Below are 26,616 nucleotides of genomic sequence, written 5' to 3' on the forward strand. Positions count from 1 at the left end.
GTGCAAGCTATTTTGCTGCATTCCCCTACAGTTACATGACAACATCTAAACCCTCCTGCATTTCAAACACCCAGAGGCCTCATGGTTCAAAATCCCCCTTCTTTCTGTGCTGCTTTTCAACATTCTTCTCCATCTACATATACAGAGCCACATTTTAAAATGAAGTGGAAGAGATGGACAAAGATCAGTAAGAGAAATTTCTGCCTGATGAAAAGTGAGAGTCATTTATTGAAGTTGCATTTAGATTAAATATTTTATAAGGGAATATGAGTGCATATACATAGTGCATTCATTTCACATCAGTGAAATTCTCCTGACCCTTCACCTTTCTTCTAAAAAGTGCTGCAGCTCAAAAACAGTTTGAAATGAAGGAATGTGACTGTTCAGAGAAGCATCATTTTGATCCGGTCTGCAGCTTGAACATTTGCACAGACTCACCGACCATTGATTCATCCAAGTTTTCAAATCTATTAGCTAACTTGGCTCCCTCTCAGAGGGAAACTTACTGTGTTCTTTAGGGAGGACTGGTATCAACCACTAACCATCAAACACCAGTATCTAAGGCCTGAAACAGTCACAGTGTGACTAAATTATTCAGTCAACATCCTTCTACTCACGTAGAGTAAAAATAAAATCAAGGTACCCTTCAGAGTGCTGGAAACATTAATCTCTGTAGTTCCCACTTCCATGTTAGACACAGGTTGTAAATGACTTTTTAACCAAATGTACTAGAGTCTCAGAGGGTCATTTCATTTCCTGCTAATGAACAGCTTTTCTAGGGGGATATTAAGATCATAAATCAATGACGAAAAAAAACGTTACTTTTCTCACCCCAGTACTACCTGCTCTCTTCCCCCAGACCAAATCTTAGATGAAAAAGAGGTTACTTGCTTCTTAAATAGAGCTCTACTAGATATGCAGTTGACATTTACACTCATACATGACAATTATCACTCAAGAGCAGAGGTTTTTCTCTCTGTAGTATCTGAGGATGGGCTGGGAAGTTCAATCCAAAAACTTGACAGCATACATGACGGTTCTCAGAGCRGCAGCAGTATCACCATGCTTTGGAGCTTATGCAGTATAAAATGTTCATCAAAGCTATAAACATTAATCACGCTTAAGTAGCAAGAGAAACGTGGCCACTACAAGCTATACAATTAAGCAAAAGGGTATACTGTCTCCTCCCTGTTTAAATAAAGCAGTTACACTTTTAAAACTAACTCATCAGACAATTACATGCCAGATTGTGCTCTGTCTTCAGGACCCTTCAACATACTGGTCAACAACTGGAGTCACTGCAGGTTTGCAAGTTTGCTGGCCTGGTATCTACTCCCTGGACTAAAAAGAGAAATGAGCACACCTTTTTGGCCACATGAACTTGGTCTCGTATTCCTGCAGGTCCTTTTATTTCAAATTGTATTATTTATTAGTGGCAAATTTGTTATTTATTAGGGAACTCCAAGTAATGCTTTGGTTTGTTCAAGGCTTAGTTAACTCCCTTTTTTGCACAAAGCTCAAAAAAGTTTTGGGGCAGGTTACTTTTTTTTTTTTTTTTTTCCCTCGTGTGTGCGTTTCTGATCAGTAGTCCTCTTGTCAAGGGCTTGGTCAAACTGCCCCTGCATGCCTGTTTCCCCATGTGATGAACACTATCAGCAACCTTGCCTTTAAGCTACTGTTAATCTGCCAGTTACTGCCACTTGTCACGGAAGTAGCATAGCTGTGACCCTTGCTGCCCAAGAGAAAACCTCTGAAGGTGACCAGTAATCCTACACATCTGTTGAAAGATTGATATTTCTCCTCAGAATGATCGAGTTTTCATTTAAGCCACTTTCCTCTCTAAAAGCTCTGAGCTGAGCCTGAAGTGAAACAGGCCAGCACATGCACTCTACAGATACGGTAAGAGAAAAATCTGCAGTCTGAATTTTTTTCTATCATTCTGAAGAACATGAATCACATAGGCAARTAAAATTGTAGCAGAAGATAGGAACATCATCTTCTCAGTATTATATGCAATGGTATCCTTAAAACCTCCCTCAGTTCTCCTTAATTGGGTATAAAGATATATTAACCATAGAATTTATTCTTATTCTGTTGTATGTTCTTCATTTCTTTCCAGTAACCTAAGAACTGGAATGATGAAAATGCTTGGCACCTATTTAAAATAAAGCCAGCTTTTTCAATTAGGCCTTTTGAATGTTATAAGAAAAAAAAATGTCACCACTATGTTGCACTCCCTCCTGACACCTAGAATCAAGTTACCTTAATCAAACCCTGTATACGCCTCCAAGGCTGCTGCTTTCCTGTTACAGGGAGGTTTTTGAATGTTTCCTTCCCTAAATGGTCAAAGACAGAAAAACATTCTGCAGTTAGAAGATTTTACAAAACTTAAGACATAGATCCAGAAACATTTATTGTTAGTCTCCATGCATGCCACAGTTTAAAAAAAAAAAAAGTAGCTTATTTACAGAATGATTCTTTTGGTACAAATACACTCTAGACTGTGTACATTTAGTGCCTTCTAAAGTACATACTAGACAAACAAGTTTAGTTTGACTTAATGTTGCCAACAAAAAAAGCAAGCAAGAAGTTAAATATGTCAAATTCTAGGGACAAAACTGTCCCAGGCATTTCTATGTGATTTAGACTGTGAAAAACAAACACTGCTGAAGTGCAGAATCAGGAAATCTCCATATTTACTGCTACAAACATTCACAGTCTTTAAACTTGCAGAAAATTCTTGAATGATCATATTTAAGCATACATCAGATACTGTCTCAAAACACAAGGCTAAAATCATGATTCCTCAGAACAGCCGTGCACACATCCGGCAGCTCAGCRCAACAGTTCACAACCATAACCAGCAGCAGCTAAGCAGCAGCATGGACAGGAGAGGGCGTACGCAAACTGCAAGACAGGCACAAGTCATCTGGGTACGTCAGATAAACAGATATGTCTAACTTGACTCAAGCAAGGRTTCAGTCTCAGCTTACTCCTGCACACTGATGAAACACTGAATGGATGATGAAACACTGAAGTTGCCCAGAGAAGCTGTGTGGTCTCCACCCTTAGAGATATGCAAAATCTGACTGGACACAGTTCTGAGCAATCTGCTCTAGCTGACCCTGCTCTGAGCAGTGGGGTTGGACTAGATGATCTCCAGGGAGCCAATCTAATCTCAGCAATTCTGTGATCCTATAATACTAAAAAGTTTTTCTCTAAGACACTGTCATTTTCCATCCCCCCAAAAAAAATAAAAACTTGGAAAATGCTTCATAAAATCTTAGAGAATGTGAAGATTGGAATCAACATCCTGCACAGGTTATTAGAAGCAGCAGCAAGAGAAAAGTTTTGGGGCAGGAGGAGGAATGAAAAATACCTTCACAGATTTTTTTTTTTTTTTAGTATGAAGACAAAAACATCAAAACGCTGCTCTACCAAACAGAAAGTTTAGTATTTAACATATCTATTTATAATATAAAGATTCAAGTACAAATATCTAAGAAACGCAACTAAACACACTCCACAGAACTGCCATCTTTCTTACAAAGACAGTTGCATAAAGTGACGTTTTTAATACCTGTGGCCTGAGTCTAGTAGAGCAAATCCAATGAACAGGTTATGAATGTACACTTTGGAGTACTTTGCATACTTGTACTGACACAGTCACAGAGTCACAGAATTGTCAGGTGGAAGGGACCTCTGCAGGTCATCTGGTCCAGGCCCTCTCCTCAAGCATGGTCACCTACAGCAGGCTACCCAGGACCGAGTCCAGTCAGGCCACAAAAAATGGAGACTCCACAGCCTCCCTGGGCAGCATGTCCCAGCTTTCCATCACCCTCACAGYGAAGAAGTGTCTTCTCCTGTTCAAGAGGAATTTCCTGTGTTTTGGTTTGTGCCCACTGCCTCTCGTCCTTTCACTGGACACCACCGAAGAAAGTCAAGTTCAGTCCATTAAATGCTACAAAGAAATACCCAAACAGCTGCCAGGTCTGAAGCATTTGTCAGGTGTAGATCCAGACTTCCAGGGTTTTACTGAATTAAAGAGCAGATTTCCAAAACCTTATATCCATGCATAAGCTAGAACACAGATCTTTGATGATGTCTTTTTAACATATGAAATTTTGCCCCTTTGGATAACAGAGAAGAATTTGTCATTCAAGCTTTTCTTCAAATATTTCAGAAAAAAAGTATTTTAAGAGTTACCTTCATATGTGCTCCAAATTTCTTCAACATGTATAAAATGTACAAAATTGCACTCAACAGTACAATACAGTCCAAAAGGCATGTTGGATCACTCAAGCCATGCTTCATGTATTTTTACAGATGTATTCAGTCTGTTACATTTCTGAARATTTCTCTACCATAAAATGCTATCAAAGGCCAAGATCTGCAAGCCATATTTAGCCAAACTTCCCATGGATTTTAGTTTAGTTTGTCTGACAACAAATATTAAAACTGCAAGTGAGTATTTGCTGCGCCAGTGGCACAAGAGCCAAGTATCATGTATCTCCAAAATGCTAGCTAATTCTGTAAAAATCTTACTGGGAAAAACGAAAGGACAGAGACAGAGAGCATAAATGCGACAGGATTTTCAAGTACAAGGTAGCACAAACTGCAGCATGGGAACAGCAAGTGAAAAAATACTGTCCCAGAGGCTCTGGAAAACACTGCCACTGCAGCATGAGTGGAAGGGTACAAAGCTGTGAGGGAAAGGCAAGTTGCAGACTTGCAGGTGGAAGGTCCTTAGCACTACAAAAGGCTAGGCACTAAAGGCACTGCACAACAACTGCATTGCCAAACCCAACCGATCATTTCTTTTCTGAACATAAAAGTAAGGAGAAGCATTAAACCTGAATATGGCATAACTAATAGCAAGACTTCTTCCATGTTCCCCACACTACTTAGAAAGATGATAATGATATTAACAAATAGAGTGACTACAACAGTGAGATCTACTATGTACTTTCTGTAGGAGAAGACAAAGAGCTAACCAGAACTAATGATCAAGAGGGAGAGCACATTAATATAGTTCTAGCTACCCCTTAAGTTTTATCTGCCCTTGTTCAGAAGGTAGAACCTCCTCATGCCCGAAACAGCCAGTATCTCCAACCCCTGCTGCTGTCTACTCGTTTCTTCACTCTGCATTTCTTTCCCCGGAGGAACTCACAGTTCTTCCTGCACAATTTCCCACCTTTTCTCAGCTATTAAAAAAGATCAATGACAAAAGTATTGATGGCATTTAGAGATCTGCARTCAGACTGCGAAATTACATTTCAGTGAGGTTTGAAATGAAGTCCACGTAGTCAGTTAAACCTAGGGCTATCCAGAACTTACGGATCAGGAAAATGAAATGCTTCCATTTAACATTGCTTTACATTTGGAACAGTTTTGCAAATAAGGATAAACAGTTTTAAAGAAATGTTTTATAGAGCAGAAATAAAATTACGTCACAAATATCAAAATTACCCAGTTTTCCTTTATAATATACTAGTCTGTCTGTGGTATCTGCTACAAACAAATGGTCAAAATTCGGTAAGTAGTTTGCTCTATGCCTAACTAAAGTATGCCATCAATCTTAACATAGTCTGTGAGGTTACCACTACAACATGCAGTGGAATGATTTTACTTGAGATTAGTAAAAAATGCATCTTAGGTAAGTGTCTTTGTTATCTTACTAGTGGTAAAATTCTCATACTGTTACGCTACCTATGCCAGGACAGAGAACAGTTCTTTATCTATATTTGATGTCTGACTGCAGTATACACATTCACAACTGTTTGATTTTAGCACAGAATTATGTTCAAATCTAAACTGTTTAAACCACAGCATATTTTTATGTACTCTGAGGATTTAAAAGCCCTATGTCCCAAACATCAGTAACAACAGAGAGACTATTCAGATGTCAGAGTCAAAAATATATATCCCACCATTTCCCTTTGCAATGTCTAGGATACTCAGACTTCACAACCGAGAAGAAAAATTGAATAAAAATTTTCTAGAGTCAGATCAACAGTAAAACAAAGGAAACTGTCTGGCAGGAAATCAAAAGAAAATGAGCCTGATCTGATCTGACTTTAGGAAATTCCCAAAATACAACTTAGTTCCTGAAATATTCTGTTATCTTTGCATTTCTCAGTAATATTTTCACAAAATATTTCTGAAAGAGCAGGAGTTACAAGCCAATCCTCTCAAACAAACACTGCAAACATTGGTTTTATGTGCTGCTGAGATAAACAGGCTACAGTCATGTAACACCAGACCCACAGTGAATTATTCTGATCTGTAGTAGACCAGAAATATTACTGTAATCGCTTTTCCCATTGTTCATGTTTAAAGATGCAGAATATAAGCAGATGTATATGTACAAATATACCTGCCTATTACTTGTCATAAATGAATGCTTTAAAGACAGAATTCAGGAGTTGGGGAAGGGATCTATGTTAAGAAATGGACTTTCAGACACAGATTTCCATCACCAAGCCTTTTATTTATTCATTTATTTATTTTAAGTTTGGAAGAGGACAGCTATAATGGGAGCATGTATGTCTAGGATGAGCTCATTTGGGGATACAGTGCACGCTAGTGTGCTCTGGAGCAGGGAGACAGTCGACAGAGCTACATCACCATAAAGGAACATTGCTCAATTTTGCAGTATTTAGAAGTGCTCACAGTTAGAATTCTTCAAAAAATGTCACAGAGGAGCTGGGGTGGGAAGGCATCAGCACTTAAATTTGTTCAAGACCCTAAATGAAAATAAAAGCTCTACAGAAGTTAAAAGTGATAATCAGTTGCGCTGGAAAGCAAGAACAACCTCTTCCCACTTTCTACACCGCCTCATTTCACAGCTTTATTCCATCCTTTTTTTGGTTGGCCATCCTCTGAAGTAAGGACAAGTTTATTGTATTGGCCTGATTACGGAGTGAAAATAACTATATATTTCAAACAAATGTAAGATTTTAGGCATGATATTCTCCATTAACACTTTAGATATTGGTGATAACARGTGAGAACTTAAGAACTGACAAATTGCATATCTAGAAAGAAAGAGGAAGAGAAATAAAGAAACTTGCATCAACTAGCTTTGGATTTGAAAACTATTCATTTTTGTACTTTCCAAGTATAAAGAAACTAGGTTTTGTATTTAAATCAGGCCTTTTAAATGAACCACCAGCCATACCTCTTCAGCACCCTCTTCCGGCTAATGAATACAATTGCTTGCATATCGAAAGCAAAATCAAAATTTTCCACTTCTGTGAATAAAAGTCAAATAGATTTTTAAACTAATTACAAAGTAGCTCTTGATACTGAAATATGTAATACAAGTATTCAACTTTAAATAGTGCCCTTCTGCAATCTCACAGTGACAAGCTGCATAAATTCACGTTAACTGTAGCACTGGAAATCAAACACCGTATGACTAAGAACCAACCATCTAGACCAGCAATTAGATAAGCACTGCTTCATATTTTATGATATCAGATATCAAATCCAACCTGGATGCTCTGTGTTCAAAAAAAACAAAAAAAACAAAAAAAAACAAAAAAAAAAGATCAGACTATCCCCCAAATACAGATTCCCCCAAATACACCTTTCTCTGTTATAACTAAAATTATAATCAATTCTGTCATAAAAATCAAACAGATGAGGAAAACATACCACTCAAAATTTAGCTGCCTGCTTTCCAGGATTTCCCATCTCTGCTATGATTCCCAAAGTTTGTCTTTTGGGTGAGCATTGCTTCCAACAACCAAAAACAGCTGTGGATGCACACTATTTCTGCCTAGCATTCCCATCGTCACCACAGACGCACAGAGGACTGATACTTCATGAAGTAATCTTAGAGGAGAGGAAGAGGGGGACATTCTTCATAAGAAAGGAAAGAAAACAGCAATTATTTACTTGTTAGTGGGAGTAAACTAAGAGGGGCAGAAAACGCCTGCTGGCCAGGAGAGAGTATAACTTCACCTCTGATCTGCAAAGTAACTGTCAGTCACAYGAGGCAATTAGATAATTTATTTACGGTTTTGTCCTTCAACTAAAAAAAAAGGAAAAAAAAGGGGGGGAACAAAGGCTCCCTTGTGCTTTCTCCATCAAGGAGTTACAAAGAGTAACCCAAGGGCTCCAGCTCCTGCAAGCACCAACATGCCTCTTCTGCACTGCAGTTTTCAGTCTCCATTCCAGGAAAATACTAAAGAAATGTGCAAAATACAGCTCAGTCTACAGAGATGCAGAATTCCTCATCAACTACACACACATAAATAGCTGTCTTATAGTGGTAAGATAATTACAGATAATCAGTGTTTATCTTATGCACTGACCTATGTTAATAAGGCTAGAACAGTTGCTAATAGCTGCTGTGTTGAAAGCAGCCAGAATCATAATCTGTTTCAGTTAACAGTTTCAAAAATTAGTAGAGCTTGGCTAATGAGCTTGGCATTCAACATTAATAAGCTTGCTCTTTTAAAATGAGCTTTCTAGATATGGGTTCTTTTCTTTGCTGTTGCTGATATTTTATGGAAATAGAATTAACCTGAATTATTATTAAACAGGACAACATCAGACTTGACTGTTTAAGTTCCATTCATTCTAATATTTTAATTGATATTGTCAATTTAGTCACACTGTTGAAATAGCAGGAGCAGAGACGGAATTAATTTGTAATAGTAAACTTCAAACTATTCATCCAGCTTTTCTATCACCAAATTGATCTCGCTGCCGTGTCCGTCAATGATAATGTTGTCTTCTTGCAAAACGTTCTGCTGACAAGAAAATTATCACTACATGTTCAGGAATAAAAAAAGTAAACTTTCTGACATCATTCAGAATTTTAAAGTTCCCCCTAAAACCCAGAGATAAGATAAACTAAGTTCCAGTTCTATCCTAAGACAGATGCCTGAATTGACACCTCTAATAGGCCCTCTCTAGTCATAGATCTACGAAAGAATTAAAGCACTATTTAAGTGTTCAAGTGGGGAAAAAAGCAGATTTCCTAATAAGATTATTTGGAGAATCAAGCTAAAAAAGGTTAGGGTTGCTTACTCAGAACAGAAAAGGGCATGTGAAGAGAAATGAACAAATCCACAGTGGAGCAAACAGGACAGAAAGTGCTAAATTCAGGCTTGCAAGCCATGATGTGCTGAGAATTCCTTCTGGGATGAGACTTGCACAGTCAGATTAAGTAGCTCAAGCAACTGCYCCTTCTCTGCCACACTAACACAGACCCACGAGATGGCACGAGGATGCAGTAGCAGCTACTGGCCTCAAATTTATAGATAAGATATGTCTGAAGCCCAAAGTCATTGTCCAGCAGCCAAACTAATGACAAATAGAGCTTGGCAAAATTTTCCATTTTCTTCTAAATCAATCCCAGGTCATTTTAGATGATTTCTACAGAAACAACAGTTCAAAGAAGGAGAATAATATGCAGAAGAGTGTGAAAAATCACAAGTCCAGATGGAAACAACATATAGAATATAAAAGAATAATTAATTCAGCTGTGAGTTTTCATTATCTCAATTACTGTAATAGCATGATGACTCCTGTTTAACAGCCAAGATGCACGCCTTGCCAAGCTATTTTTATGAGACTGCTGTCAGGACTGTTTAGATGATGGCAGACAGTGCATTCAGACCCTGACCCCTAGAAATCATTTCCTGTTCAACAATCACTTTGTTGAGCATCAATCCAATTAACGAAAGAGCCTTGAAAGGAAGTTCATTTTATGCTTATTCCACTACTGCACCTTCGACGCCAGTGAAACTGAAAATCTGTTTCTGTATTCAGTAGCTTAAAGGAAATACAGAAAAAAACCCGCAATTGCCAATTAGACTTGAAATACATCTATTTCACAAAGGACATGACTAAGATACCACCTCTTCAGTAAAATAATGTGGGATGATCTACCAGTTCATGGTTAATCTCATCCTGGTCTGACACCTAGCAAAACCAGYTTCATCTCTCATGTATGGAATTTCATCCCCCTTTCAAAACAGATTAGCCTTAAACCTATCAATTCTAAATACTCTGATATTCATATTTATTCCTCAATTTTGCTAAAAGCTTGGTTTCAAAGTCTTGAACTGGTAGCTAGAAGGTCACCTGGTGGTGCCCAGACRGAGACAGGTTACTACTGCTCCCGTGCAGGAGCACTGCATTCAGACGCTCCACCAGCGACAAGCGAACCCATCTCTCAGCTGTGCAGCAAGGCGCAGATCGAGTTTTAAGGTGAGCTGGCAGTGGAACCAGAGAACGTTGCTTGGCTGATGGCTGAGAAAAGGGGTGAGCAAATACAGTCAGCCAACCTTGGGTTGGAAGAGGAGGAAGAAGTACTGTAATCAACACACAAGTCATCTGGGATAAACTGTTTCAGAACCACCACGGGCTGGGAACACAATCTATACTAGCACAAGCTTATAACTGGTCCTGTGATAAACGACAAGTTTTTCACTTCAGGTTAAATAGGTACCAGAAAGGCATGCTTTAACACTGGACATTTTCTAATAATTTTTAAAACTCGTAAATTTTGAAAAAAAGTTTTCTTCTGAATATCGACTGTAGGCATACAGTATTTCTGCTGYAAGACAGCTGCTCTGATTCATCTACAAATTCTCTTATCAGGGTAACATTTAAGAACACATAGCTAGACATGTCCTAAAGCAACTAAACTTTGGCTTTGTTTCTCATGTCAATCAGGATTTTTTTTTTTTTATTAAAGCATAATACCACTTGACAGGCAAAATAGAGTCACAGAAAAAACAGAATCACTTTTTTTATTGATACTCACTTATAATAAAAAGCACATGCTGTAGGAGCAAATGTAGAATAATGACAAACCACTGAATCATTAAAATTAAAAAACAGAAAATAAGGTTCCAGATGGGAATCTGACGGTATGGGAAAAAATAGAAGACTGTGTGAAGCTTTTAAAGTCTGACAAACTGACAACACCCCTGTAGGTAGATAGAAGAAAAGATATAAACAGAGATTAAGAATGATCTTTATACAGGAAAGAAAGCCTGCAAAACCTTCTTCGAATATTTTATTTCTTACTCACAGCAGTTTTCCACAGATATAACCATTTTGTATCATGAAGCAAGATACCCTTTACACATTGATCTGATGAAGTAAGACGCTACGCCATCATAATAATATCATCTAGCTCTTCCACTGCTTTTTTACCAATAAGGCTCAAAATGCTTTATAAAACAGACTCCTCATCTGCTTGTATAAAAAAGAATAAACAAAAGAACAAAGTTTCCTCAAAGGCAGGTGGATGCTTAATAGCATAACCGGAATCAAAACAGAGACATTTCAAGTTTTTAATTCAATAATGTAGTCCCTTTGAAACAGGAGCCTCATTTTAAATTATCAAAAGAAAATTTAAATTATTCCACTTTAACACTGCATCAGTAAATATTCTACTTTCAAATTTAATAGACTGGTAACAATATTGTCATTTAACACAGCTATCATTTAAGCTATTAATCTCCTATTCCATCTTGTTTGGCATTTTGATCCACAAATCTAGTCCAATGATCCATTTCCAAAGTCCTGTTAAGACTTCTATCTGTGACTGGCATTTTAAAAATACTCTTTTACAAAGTCTTTTCATAACTATTCTTCTAAACGAGCTCTACARTAAATCATTGCCAGATTTCTCAGGAACAGGATACAAAGCTAAGCAAAAGCACCCTTGCATTTATATTCTTTGACTCCCCGCACTTGCACAACTGACAAGGAAATCTGGAGTTCGATAGAAATAATGCATTTTTCTTTTTTTAAACATAGCCCCTGATAAAAATACATGCAAAATCTGTTATTCCATTCAATGACAGAATACAGAAGTCAGCAATGGAAAAAAATGACAAGCTCTTAATTAACGACCTAGAGGAAGCAGGAGATCCCTGCTAAGGTGGACTATGATACAAATTCCAGAGAGGCTGTGTACAAATAAACGGAAGAATTTATGAAAGCCTCTGTTTTCATTAACAAATGCTGAAAGATTAAGCAGCACAAATGTGAAAAGAAAATGAAAGTGCAAAGGTTAAGTGTGAAAATAAAATCTGAAAGAAAAAACACAAAATGAAATGCTGCAATTCAAGATGGCAACTCCAGAAAACAGAACTCTCAAAAGGGAAGGCTCTCCTCTGGCCCTCTATGAGGGTCTTTGTCTTAGGATTATGAGTGTGCAGAGCGCTAGAAAACACTTTAACCAAAATTTTTCCAAGMCACTTTTCTGGTCTCACAAAACAGAAACTTAAATTTTCTGAACTCCAGCTGATGAGCAGTTGAACACATTGTACTTTTTGATCATCAATATGAAGTGTTATGCTTGTTACTTGCCACAATTTCTGAGTAGAGGAACTTGAGTGATGAATCTTGTCTTAAATTGCATCTTTAAGTGACCAGTAAGACTGTGCAACGGACTGACAGGGAAAATGGACTCTGGAGCAGACACTACTAAAATGGATTAGCAGGTAAATGGCTGGCCCTGGGTTAGCCACGAGCGTGCCAGCGTTACTGAAGCAACCAACAGTAGTAAATGGGAAGCAACATAGAAAGAGGTAACCAACACCATTTACTCTTTCCAAAATTATTCCTCATGTAGTTAGGTCTCAGTAAGAATGCTGAGATACACAGAATTTCTTAAGATGTCTCCTCAGAATACACTACACAACTCTTTAAATGCTATTTTTGAGAGGACTTATTGCTCCCTTATTAGTAAGGATCTCCATGCTACCTCTTAAGAAATTTTAGAAAAATATATTCGTGGATGGTCCTGAATGCTTTCTATTTTCAACATTAAAAAAAGAGATATCTGGTCTTTACATCCCAAAAATAATGCTATTTTAAAATGGTTAACAGTAGTATCTTTGCAGACATCAGTTTGTTTATACAGAAAATAGTTTAATACTCAGCTGGAAATGCAAGTTAAATTTCTAAATACAAAATATATTTGCTCTCTGGAGTTTTTAAGCAGAGTCATCTACATCACATCAGTAATGTAAAGAAAAGTCATGAAGGAATTACTGCTTCCCTAGAAGAGAAATAAACTTTCTTACCTTTGGCCATTTGGGATTTAGAAGTCGTGCTTTGATTGCATCATCCAGGGCCTTGTCATATTGATGGATTTTCATGTAGGCTGCTGAACGGTTACTGTAGAGAATGCAGTTCTGAGGGTCGACTCCCAAAGCCTCATTGTACAACGTGATTGCTGTATGAAAATCGCCATCGTGGCAAGCCTGGTTGCTCTGGCGAACTTTCTCAACAAATTCAGCTTTGCTCAACATGGAGCTGTCAGGACTTCTTTTTCCAAAAGATTTTGATCCAAAAAAAGAAATCTGTGGGGGAAAAGTAGATGTTATTTTTAGAAATTGCTGCTCAAAAATATTATGAAAATTGTCAAAATATTAGAAAGTGTATACTAGAAATTAAAACCACCAGCATTACTGCTGAATGAATTCTGAACTGGAAATCAGATTTTTTTTTTCCAACTATTTATTTCTTTTGGTAAAGCAGCAACAAAAAAGATCCTTATATAACATCTTATTTCCCATGCAGGATATCTTCCAGAAAACRTATGTCTTCTTCAGTCACAGGACAAGTTGTAGCATGTTTTTTAACATGCTGCACTCCACATGCTCACAYCTTTTCTTCCCCTCAGCCAAAGTATTTGGTTCTGCAACACCAAGCATATTTCAAGTGTAAGAAAGTTTATCTGAAAAGCTGGCAGGTGCAAATGCAAAGATAACGCTGGTATATTCAAAGTTTGATACAGAGGTCACCAAGAAGAACGTGTGTGCATAGACAAAGGTATAAATTCTATTAAAACAAAGAGCTTGCACTGGTGCATCTGCTCACAAACCTCTGTATAAAGCCTAGCGCAGGCTGCAAATTCAAAGAGAAGGACAAGTCTGCGGAACAGGGTCTACTCGWACAAGTTAGTGGGGCAACGCTAACTGTTAGCAACAGAGCAGTCGTCACTGCTCCCTGTACTGCCGAAGTCAGACCATACAAACAGACAAGGAAAWACAGTTTGGAATTACACAGTTTGGAGCCTTTTAATTGTAGATCTCTAAATCTTTAAAGCGAGCTACAATAGCCCCCAGGTCCACAAGCTGCCTTGCACACTCAAAAAGTAGCTTTTTTTCTGATGAACATTTTGAAAGTCATCATTCAGTCCTGAAACTCACTAGTAACAAGTGAACAGGCATCATACACCTGTAGACAGTTTCAACTCCGCTGAAAAAAAAATCATAAACCAAACAAACAACCAGTCTTCCTCATTCAAAAGTTATTATCATTCAGAAAGACAACACTTGCTTTCAGTTCATTACAAGTGAAGGTGTATGTTCTAAAACTTTGACAGATGAGACTAAGACAATATTAAGGCATAACAATATGAATCATGGATGAATTATTTCCCATACTGTAACATTAGCTACATTTAGTCAAAATGCAAAATGCYTGGGGCTGCTAGAACGGGAACATTCTTAAATTCACAATGCTACTGGCGTAAGCAGAAAGGGCAKCTTAGTTTTTGGATTTGTTTTAATTTCAGCATGAGGTGTTGCTCTGAATGGGWCAAAAATGAAGCATCAGAATCTCGCTTGTTCTCACTGAGGCTCAAATCATCATCACTAATACAAATCACCGTTGAAATCAAGCAGTTCATACTCTAAATGAGCAAGCAACTGTCCTTAGGCTTCATTAACAGGGAATTTTAAGAGCAGAGTTTAACTTGAGTTTAAAAAATCTAAGGATCTAAGAAAAAAGCTGTGTTAGTGTAGAACACTTGAAGTCGCACTGATTCCGAATACTCTCTTGGTTTACCTTTCTGCATTCTTCATTTTATTCAGCCAGTCATCTGCATTTAGTAACTGTCATGTGTACCATGTTTCCTCCCCAAAATCCTTAAAAACATCAACAGAAGAACATCTTTGCATAWTTTTGACTAAAAGATAGTTGAGAAATCTGCAGTTATTTTATTTGGCTAGAGGTAATATGTATGTATGGAAACATACAAGGTACTTTGAGACTTTTATAATTGAGACTGGCATTGCCCATTTTCAGTCCTCTAGACAGAAGAAGGTTAAGAAAATTACATATTGTTACCACAACACAATTGCAGTGCTTAAACACATTAGCAGAGCAAGCTGAGGCATATTTTTAGGTGGAAAGGGAAGCAAGCTGCAAACTGACATCCTGTCTCAGGCATCAAAGTAGTCTATAGACTTCTTTAAATATTAAAAAACAAAAAACAAAAAAACTTTCAAATAAGAAAGCATGGATCTCTTCTTTTCCTTATAATTATACCCAATTTTTTCTGGCAGGTGTTTTGCTAAAACTCTCTACTGAAGAAGACTCCAGGTTTTCCCCAAGTAATTCCATTCCATTGCTTCCTGATTTTCAAAATTTAAATATTTTCCTAATATCAACTCCAAATCTCCTTTGCATCAGTAAATGCAGTTTCTTGTCCTGTCTACATTAGAACTATCCAAACTTCATTCCTTTTCTCTATGTAATTGCTTTAGTACTCCTGCCTATGTAAGCTAATATGCTGCTTGACTTTTTTATTTTTTATTAGAAACAGCACTATAAAAAACAAATTTCTGCATCCTTGAAAATTCATTCCATATGCAGTACATCTTTAAATGCACTGGCATATTTCTCTGCTACTTCAGACAAGTTTAGAAGCAGCAACTTCATCTATTCTCAAGTACTAGCATGAAAATTGTCCTGCTTTGAAAAACAACCCAAATAATTGAACTGAACATATTACTTTATGCAAGGCAATACGGTAATGATTTGCAAGGATAGAATATGAAGATGCTATTTTTTAGCAGCAGTTACAAATGAATGGATGTTCAAACACCAAGATCAGGAAACCCTCAGAAAACCAAACAGTCACTGGAAGGTCATGGGGAAGTACTGTAGGGGAAGACAGGAGCAGAGAGGAGGTGGGAAGGTGGAGTTGGTGACCACCCAGCTGCTCAGGTAGCCACCCAGAAAAATGATGGTTTACATAGAGAGTTGTCTCATTGTAGGAAGAAGAAAAAAAGCCAAAGGAAGTATCAGATTCCTCCTATACATTTTTTATCTTCACCTACCATCTTCCTCTGCAGCTTCAGAAGGAACAGCTTCTCTGATTACAAGAAATTACATTTCTGTCTGCTATTGAAGCCCGTTTAAGTTAACAAATGTAATACTGTTGTGCAAGATTCTTCTCAGCAGGCAAGACCTACCCGCTATCATGTAGTGGTAGGAACACCATTAAGGTCAGAACAATTAATGAACTTGCACACTGTTCTTATTTCAGCTGTCTCATATTTGCATTAGCTTTTGTCCCTGGAAGTTACCAGGAGAGTGGAAAACTTGATTTTATACAAGCAAGAATCAACACTCCAGAGTCACTCCAGGCATGAAAATCCAGTACAGTGTTTCAGAAGTGCTTATTCTATATAGGGAGTATGAAGCATTTTAACCTGAACAGTAGTCCACTCATAAAATGGTATATACCCTTTAGCTGAGGTCTAAAAGGAGTTTGTAGTTCAAACAYGTCAAAAATGTTCTGAAAGCTACCAAACTTTCACACAATATTCAAGGAAATTCAGGACTGACAATCTACAGAACTCACAGGTTTTTTAGAAGGCAAATATAAATCAAGAAGAGTACTGGAGAATTTACACTGCCACATCCAGTAATTTCAGAAGAGAACAACAGAATCCRTGCAAGCACTCCAGTGACACTCTGCTCATGATGTCAGCAATCACTCTGATCCAACATTCTTAGAAACTGTCTTAGAAAACAAACAAACAAAAAACCTTAATCTCCTTTCCAAAGCTGTCAGCTATAACAGCAATAGCTGTTGTTTTTATCCATTGAGGCTTACCAAAACTTTTTTGAATCCCCTGCTTCTTTACTTCCTGCTACAATTCTAACAAATCTAGAGATTTTCTTGATAAAAATAAACTTCTGCAGTGCAATTCAACTTAAATAAGTTCAAGTAGGTCAGGYAGCACAACTCAAATTTCTGGCACAACTAACATGCATAATATTTGTACAATATGCATAACATCAGAAGGACAAGTCAGTCTATCAGAAGAGCTGAACAGAACACTCAGAAAAAGTTACAGATAACTTCTCTTTAGAAATCATCCACATTTAGAACTAAAGCAAGGTTCTCTCCCTAGCCTCTAAACCAAAAATTCTGTTTACACTGCAATTATAGGACAAGAAAAATTATTTATCAGTTAGCGTTCATTTATAAGCACACCAATCAACAAATGTTTCTTCATAATAATCATGGAAATTTTTCTCAGACTTAAAGTACCAGGGCTCCACTGTGGCAGTTTGACATTCATAAGAACGAAGACTTTTTTTTTTTTTTTTTTTTTCAGTTGAAGGGAAGTTGGTTATTTTTATCTAGCTTGTTCAGAATAAGATAGATAGGTGTTACCATCTGGGCACAGAATAACAGTTTCAAATTCTGAAGAGCTATACAACTACCTTAATTTAAATGATCAACTGCAATTATAATTTCCCTTACATAACTGGCTGCGTTGTCCACTAAGGAATTTAATTCATTTTGATGCATTAAATACAGCTAATTCCCATCAACAGGAGTGGAAGAAGCAGGGCATAGTCTCAAATAAATTAATCAATCAGTCACAAACATAACCAGAATAAAAAACACAAAAATCTCAGCAGAAAGCTGACAGTGACCTTTCTGACAGTGTTTAGCACAGACTGTGAAGGAAATAATTTTGCTTCTAAAACTTAYTATTTCAACCTATTGAGCTGAACCTATTAGAAACAGTACACAATAGAATCAGCCAAGGCAATCTCTGGCTTAAACACTGCTCATTTTGTTCATATGAAAAAACAGTTCATCTGTTAAACAATGAGATGCTTAAGGGCACAACGTTTCAAACGAAGTATTTTGGTTTCTCAGGTGTTTTTTTTAAAGCTGTCCTGTCTCTGTTTTATTTCCTGACCACTGGCTTGTGTTGAGGAAAACGACAGCATCAAATGTTGTGTACTTTCCATTCTTTCATCACATTCAGAGCAAATGACTGCAGCTTCCAGATGCAAGAGCGCTGGAACCTCTGATGAAATKATGCTTAAAACGTCCCTACTGAGTTATTTAGAAGAGTAGTACTTTAAGAATCTACTTCTTAACAGTAACTGTTATAACTGAAACGGTCTAGCTGCAAGAAGACAACCAAGCCAAAGTGTGAAGCATCACACTTTGAAGAATCCACCTTTAGCTCAGCACAGTGGTAGCAGGTGGCATCTTTCTTGACACTTCCATCCAGCCACAAGGGCAGACGCTGTTAGAGCCACAGAAACTACTTGCTTGGGAGCAGCTTTAACAACCTAACAGAGTTACTCAGCTCTGCATAGACAGGCCTCACCAAGGGTAGATCTCATCAAGCAAAATCTCAAGGCGTACAAGCGAGACAGAGAGAACACACAAGTGGTGCAATAGCTGTGCTCTGTGTCCCTTTGTTTATTACGCCTGAACACATCGATAGACAAAGCTGCTAGCGACCTCCCCGGAATCACGCCAAGTCTGTAATGAGGAAGAGACATCCTCTCAGTTCAAGTAACGTGGTTCCTGCCTTTAATAATCTATGAAGCTAAATAGTCTCATGAAAAAAAGCTGGAACTGTTTTAAAGGAAACTATGATGATAACTTCTAGTATACATTATTATTTAATTCCTGCTGTCAGGAGAACTACTTAAGGCAGTAGAATGTCATTACGTAAAGGAAAGAACCGCAGAGCAAAACTGAGCCACTCTGGCACCCAAACCACAAATAAAAAAAAAAAAAAAAAGAATATTACAACTGTGTGAGGTACTCTACCAAGGCACAAAAAGTACTCATTTCAAAAACATTCCCATTTTCTGTTCACAACTGCTCTTCTGTCCTGTTATTATACCACAAGGTGATGGCAATGCACGTATTTAGGCTGCCTAATGCTTTGTTACAGAGGATACTCAAGGCTTGAAGTGCTTTCCTTCACTGCTTATAAACTGAGCCAATACTGCAGAAGAAGCAGAAGTTCCTTGCTGCAGCCAAACAAGAAAGGAGCTGCTCAAGTGGAAAAGAGGATCCAGAGGAGACAACTTAAGGTAGGAGCCCCTGTATTACTAACAAAGAAGAAGATGGCACGAGCTTTTCATTTCTGCAAACCAGGCATAGGCACCAGAAACCAGCTCCTACCACAAGGTCACCTCAGATAGAAGCTTACACAGTATCTGCCTCAGACAGGACTCAACAATTAATCTCCTTCACTGGGCAAAGAACCTCCTCCTCCTCCTGCAGAAGTGCTCAAGATTCAGCCTTTCCAAATATTTGAAATGAGTGTTAAATACATGRTTTCCTTCAGTCATTTTATTTTCAAGAAAAAAAAACTCCCAACCCCCAAAGCAAATAACAAGTTGAACACACTGACAAAGCTACATTACAAGAATGTTTATCTCCCAAAATCGATCTTGCTAAAATTAGTCCTTTACAGAGACCGAACATTTATTAAAAAAAAAATAGGCATCATATGCACAAAGATCTGACTGAACAGCACATGCCCATCCAGAAAATGGAAAGGGGTAGATTCTCACTGTATTCCAGTAATATGAGTGGCAAAAGATAACAGCAGAAATCCAAATTCTGCTCCAAGGAAAGAGGGCAATAAAAAACAGCATGGTAAAAGAGCGTAACAGAAAATAACATGGTACAAGAGCACAAATGGAATGCTTGATTAAGAATGATGCAAAAGAGCTTTTTAGTTCATATGTAATTTATCTAAGGTTATACAAGTGCAATTCAAATAAATATGGCTTCTATAGATGGTGTTTTTGGTGGGAAGTCCATAATTAAGATCTCCTTTAAAAAAATAGTAACTTTCAAAAAAAAACTAAGTATGATAGGTAGCATTTTCATGTTTTAAATTATTTAAATAGCTCAAGATATTCAATGAAACATCAGAGGAAAAGAAAATGAGTGGAAAAAAGCTAAGCAGAAAAAGCTGGCATTCCAAAAGGATTCTGAAGCAAAGTGACAGTTACTTACTGTAAATACAGGTTTCCAAAATCAGCTCAAATCTAAAACTGAGTTTCCCTTTCTCCAAAAACAGCTACATAACATTTCATCTTTTATAATTCCCTCCAAAGCAGGCTGGATTGAAAGTATTGTTGAATCATTCTTTCACCTAACTTGAAAAAGTTCACCTCTGAAAAGGCTTCATATTTTTTTCTCTCCAGGCTCTGGGGTATTACTGTTTTATTGTAGAGGAAAACATGTGGGACAAGAGTCCAAGAATAGACAAAGGAGCTGAAGGCCCTCCCCAAAACCTCCGAGCAGCAAGCACTCCCGTTGGGACACTTCTGAGCAGACACCAGAACCTGCCAAGCCACATGCAGCCTTCACCCAATCACAACACAGTTTGTACAGAAACAGTGTAGAAATAAATGAAAAGTCACAGGAACAGCATGTTTCAAAGAACCTCCTTCTGTTGCCCAGTCCACCATAGGCTATTTCCTCCCTTAAAACTGTAGGTAACTGAGAGAAATGCTATTCAACCATCAGTTACAGAACAGCCACCAGAACACTGCCACCACTCAACAGGCACACTACTGAGGCAATCTTCTCTCTGGCAGAAGCAGAATGAAGTAAATCCTACCAGCTCCTGTCACTTCTGTCATTTTCAATATTCTGCAGTTTTTAAACTCTTAACATTTACTCTGTGTTAATTACCAGGCGGTCTAATTTACTCTAAAAAATTCCTGCAAGTCTCAGTAAACATTGTTCTACTTACAGATATTTTAATCTCCTCCAGTAAAAACACACTGTAGTGAAAAAAAAAAGATTTTCACAAAATAATACATAAAATAGAAGTCAAGCTTCCAAACGCATTTCACTTTTTCAAACTTCAAGTAGAATCCACCAGAACCTAAAGACTCTGTGCTCACTGCAAATATGCTTCCATGTGGATAGAATTTTGGAAGAGATGAAGACTTTATGAACTTCTGGAAGGGATTTTTAGAAGTTAATGGAAATCTATTTTTATATCTTAAAAAATAAGCTATAATTTACCTAAAGTAATCAAAAAAAATCACAAGGAATAAATACCTTAAACAGAAACTCTTTCCATAAATTACAGGACTATACTGCTATGAAAAAAAAAAGAATAAACCTATGTTTTCTGATTAAGGAAAAAAAAAACACATTGTAGTAAATTTCCTAAGGGAATATAGGTATAAGCTTCTAGAGAATTTTGTTCTGAAAATATTTTATTATTTCAGTTTTTCATTGTAGTGAGATGAGCATATTTTAAATATGAAATTACCAATAGGAAGAAAACTGATTTTTTACCTCAAATTCATACAAATTTCTAAAGAGTTCATTAAAAATGAAAAGCAACTGCGAGCTTCTAGTACTGCACCTGAAAAAGTTAACTTCTCTGAAGGAACAGTGTGCAAATACCCGCAAAAGATAGGTTACAGTTTGAACACATGTGATAACTCAAGTAAGCCTGGTCTGTATCACTTCAGTTCTGCTCTGATTCCACGGTAGAAAGGCTATCACTGTCCACCAATATCTGTAACTGTAACATCAGTCAGATCCACTCTAATTTAGGCTACGCTACATGTTGCTTAAAATTATATGAACTATGCAATCCATAGCTGAATTTAAGCAATATTTCAATTCATACATCATTTTAAAAACCAAAGGTTAGGCAGATAAAACTACACGCTCATTTATACTTTTGCAACATATTTAAGAAATAAATTTCTATTTTTAATAAATATACTCCAAAAACAAGACAAGCAAGTTGTACAAATGTTATTTTTAAATAATATTCAGAAACTAACCCAATTTCACCATAAACACACTCACTGCAAAATACTACTTGGATCGCGTAAGTAATACAAGTTTTTCATGTAACATGCCTAGTTCCAAATGTAATTATTTACAATAATTAAAAAGCTATTAGCAATATGCAACAAGTTATTTGAAAACTTATTTCCACTTTCCTAAAATTGGTGACATTCAAGCTTGTTTCAGTCCTCCCTTAAGAAGCATCTCAAGTAGTATGAAGCCAGGTAATAATAAACAAGCGAACAGTCAAAAGAGATCATGACAATCTTCTCATATATAACTTTCAGGGGTTTCCTAGAAGCTCTTCAGTCATAAATCAGCCTACATTATTCTTGCTCTTACTGTCCTGTTTTTTTTCTGATTTTTTTACCTTCTGGTTACAGTGCATCTTAAATTCAAATCGGAAGTTCACGAAGACTAGGTGACGCATCAATTGGGTGCATGAGTCCACAAGGTCCTTAATCCATCAGGACCAACAGTAAAAATAACCATACTCCCTTTTATAAGGTGATCAATGTCTCAAATGTAGAATTATTTAATTTTCCATTACACATCAGTACGTTTCACATTCCGTATTTTCCTTTACTAAAACAGTAACACTGAGGCAATAAAAACAGATCTGATATATCAGATTTCTGATCTAAAATTAGATTAACATTCTACATGGATGATAATTAAACTTGTCAACAAACAGTAATTTGTTTTACTCCTTGAAACATCAATTAACATTCACGTGTCACAATACAAAAGAGAACTTTCACATAATTTTAGTGTCTTTAGCAAATTATTTTTTAAGACCTAGAATAAAATAGAATCAAAGTAAACAAACCTGAGAGTCTGTGTTTGCCAGGCCAATACACAGTCAGAGAGATRCATAAGAGTAAATGGGACTTCCTGTGCAGACCTCATCTGCAGATTGTTATTAGGATGGAAAACTGTAACTTACAAGTTATATCCTTCAAGATAAGTATGTGCATGAAATTTACTCTATCATGAAAGAAAGACCCCCCCCCTTTGGTGACACAAGAATCATTTTTTTCTGTTCAGCTACATCTCTATTCAAAGCTTTACATCCAAAAGCTCACTAGTTAAACATTTTCTCATGAACTTCTGAGAAAAATGGAAGCAGATTAATTTTCAAAGCCTCAGCCAGTTACCTATAGGGATTATTAAGAAGGGTTTTCCTCAATTCACAACTGTTCAGACACCTTCAGTGTTGAGGGCAGATTTTACTTCATTCTAAAGAATTAAGAAATAGACAGATGGAGACAATATATCTGTAACTCTAAAATATTTTCCTGCAGCTTCTTTCTTAGGTGTCTGCTAGTGTTTCTTGATCACAGTCAAATCAATCATCAGACTAGAATTTAAAAGGAAATATATACAAAGTTATATAGGCAAGGATGCTAGAGAAGAGGCAGATTGCACAGAGTGTGGATGCCAATCACAGATTTCTGGGCAAATTTATTTAATGAATTCAAGATACTGGCAATGCATTGGTCTTTCATTTCCTGACTGTGACACACAAGTAACTTTCTAGGCTTCTTGGAGATCTAACCCAAATTGCTTGATGCAGCATGCATGTGAGCTACTGAAATGTAACTGCTTTTTATACACTAATGAAACAAAATGATAGCCAAATGTGAAACAAAATGATGGCCAAATGTGAAACTAACTGCCAGAGCACAGAAGACTCTTCAGTTCATTCTTGGAAATAGCGAAGACATTCAATGTCAGTAAATGCAAAATAATAAGAAAAAAAAAATCCTTAGCTTTTCATCGGAAGAACTGCTCTTAACCTACCCTTAACCTCACAAGAGGCATTTTAAAGTGTTTGGGGAAATTCTCCTGGAAGCACTGTCCCTGTGCTCATGAGCATTCAGAGAGACAAGTAAAAGATGAGTAAAAGAATGAGAATCCTTAGGGAAGAAAAAACAGGAAACAAATGTGCCATGCTAAAAATCCATGGTATGGAACACATTTTGAATATCATGTTCAGTTTTGTTCCCACCACCATACAAAGGTATATACATATAAAAAGAAAAGGAACACAGATGGGTAACACAGATATCCAAAGACATGGAACAGTCTCTCTATCCAAAGAGAGGCTCGAATAGACCATGAAACTTGAGAAACTGAATGCAGAATTGAAGGGATTAAGTCAAGGTCTATAAAATTATGACAACCATGGAAAAGGTAAAGTGAGTAGGGAACAATTATTTACTATTTCTTACAGGAACAAAAAGACATCAAACAGTCAGAAAGTAAAGTCAAATGAAGTAGCCTTACACATCCAGTGCAGTTAACATGCTCACAGGTSTTACAAGTGCCAGTAGTAATAACGCATTTGAAAGGTAATTTTAAAAAAATGAAAAAAAAATCACTGAAGGCTATTGAATTCCAAATTACATATCATGAATATTCAATAAGTTCAAGTTATGTGTTACAACAGTCCGATATGAAAGATAGCTATATAGCCTGATATATCTTCAGTTTTGTAAATACACAGTCATGAAATTCAAAAAGTAAACCTTTCACATATAAATCACAACTTACTCTTCAGGCTGCTTTTATACAGCTTTATATTTAAGAAACTATAATGTTGAAAAGCTTATTAAAATTAATACTTATCTTTTAACTCCAACAATGCTAGAAGGAAAAACATCATTTATATAATAAAATATGATAGGTAACTACTAACTCAATTCTCAAGTATTGTAAAAAGCAATTTAAATAAAAATATCTTATGTAGAGAACAGTGCTTTTGGTATAATTTAACAGCAAATGAAAGCAAAAGTCAAATACACATCAATTCTTATGACACTGCTTTTCAAATAAAGACAGAGACAAAATTCTATTTAAAAAAACATTTTTCCACAGATGCCTACAGCCATAGTGATGGTAATGGATACATTACAGACACCTAAAACAGACCAGTCCTCATACATCACTGCCAGTCAATCATCTAGAAGCTCAAAATATACATTTATCATTTATTTCTGTGTATTCAGAATGCTTCCACTGTAAGAACAGCTGGAACTGAAACTTCAGCACAATGTCATCAAATATATCAGCCACAGGCTGAGTCCACTTTGCATGATGCATTTACATAGCCTGCTCAACAGACTCAAACTGGATAGCTGGCAGGGAGATGACTAACTTTTTCCTTTTCTCTTAAAAACAAAAATCTAGCATTAGTGGCCTCGGAGATAATCTTAAAAAGTAAATTGGTGAATGCGAATTCAAATTTACATTTGAACATGCTGAAAGCCCAAAACCAACACTGAAGTGCAAATTCTCCAGGTCCCTATTAATCCCATTAGAAAGTTACCTTGAATATCAGAAAAGTCCCTCAACATCAATAAAATACTTATGTTATTGTTAATCATTTCAGAAAAAGAATGTGAAAAAGCTAAAGTTTTTAAAGAACGAGAAAAACAGAATGAAAACTTGGCATAGAAGGCAAGCAACAGAAAAACTAAGATGAAGAAGGAGAAATTATAAAAGCAGCTCATTTTCTCAAAGAGTTAGTATGACACTGAGACACAAAAGAAATAAAAGTTGACTTCCTATCTAAAGGGTTGTTTGCTCTCACTGCTATTCAAAAGATCTCCCATTAATGTAAGGGAAAGATCTAATATAAACTGGAGGGAGCACAAAAGCTTAATTTAATTACTCACGATAACTAAATTCATCATCTTGGCTATCAGTCTGGGACCTCACCTCTTCCTCTGACCGACCTGTCAGTCACAGGTAGAMAGACACAACAACGATGGACAGATGAGTCAATAATACAGTTAAACCCAGGTCTAAACATGAACTTCCACTTAAGGAAGACTTCTTAGCAGGCRTGCATCCACCCTGGATGATGTTGCCTGCTGATCATTCAACTGTTCCAGCCCAACTGTTTTCTTTTCTGGAGCAGTGTGTGCCACTTCCAAGCACAGGTATATCAGCATGGTGGCAAGAGAAACACTCATCTGCAGGCATACAGGCACTTCACCTTCAGTCTCACATTACAATCCCCTTCCCCGGTGACCTTCTCTGGAGGAAAGYAGTAATTGGTAGCCAGGACAAGAGGAAAGCATATGCAGTAGTAAGGAAGCAGTATTCAGCTTCAGTCACGAGGGGGATAACATGGTGAAACACAGCAAAGTAGCTAGAAGTCAGGAATTGATCAAATACCTAGCAGAAACATAGATACGGACTGATGCTGTTGCAGCAGCAGATTTCCTCTCTTCAAAGTGAATATTTAGACAGTACAGGTAAACATGAATAATAATCATTAATAATGTTATCATTAATAATCATTACTCAAACTTACAAGTTTGTTCTAACTCTTCAAAAACACATGACTTCACATTTACATCAGATAGAAAATATACGGAAGTGCAAAACCCCAGTCCTACTGCTGAAAAAAGATCTTCCAACATTCGAGCTACATCCATCCGTTTATCAAAAACCTCTTTGCAAAGGCGCGCAGTGCTTCGCTGGCACCTGAAGGGCTCTCACACAGCACCGGCAGCCGGCACGCGAGGGACGACACGCKGTCCACAGCTGTGCAAGACCCCCGGGAGCAGCGAAAAGCATCCACGGACACGCGCGGGCTCCGCCGCCCCCGCCCGTGCTGCAGCCGGCGGAGCGGCGCCCGCAGCGCGCCGCAAACGCCCCCGGCAACGGGCGCGCTGCTGGCACCTCGCTGGCAACTTTTTCGGCAGCGCCCGCTGCCG

General features: G+C 37.2%; 1 protein-coding gene across 2 annotated transcripts in view; it reads right to left on the bottom strand.

Annotated features, from left to right (window-relative positions):
• The window catches only part of TTC28 (tetratricopeptide repeat domain 28), a 209,791-nt gene extending 196,456 nt beyond the window's left edge, over positions 1 to 13,335 (bottom strand). For both annotated transcript variants that reach the window (XM_085309724.1, XM_085309723.1), the window contains exon 1: positions 13,065 to 13,335. In XM_085309724.1, coding sequence (XP_085165850.1) covers positions 13,065 to 13,292 — 228 coding nt within the window. In that variant the 5' untranslated portion in view covers positions 13,293 to 13,335. The remainder of the gene's footprint in view (positions 1 to 13,064) is intronic.
• Between the last annotated feature and the right edge of the window lie 13,281 nt (positions 13,336 to 26,616).

This window comes from Rhea americana, unplaced genomic scaffold (assembly GCF_003343005.1).
Source record: "Rhea americana isolate MKP2758 unplaced genomic scaffold, rheAme1 scaffold_301, whole genome shotgun sequence".
Classification (NCBI taxonomy): domain Eukaryota; kingdom Metazoa; phylum Chordata; class Aves; order Rheiformes; family Rheidae; genus Rhea; species Rhea americana.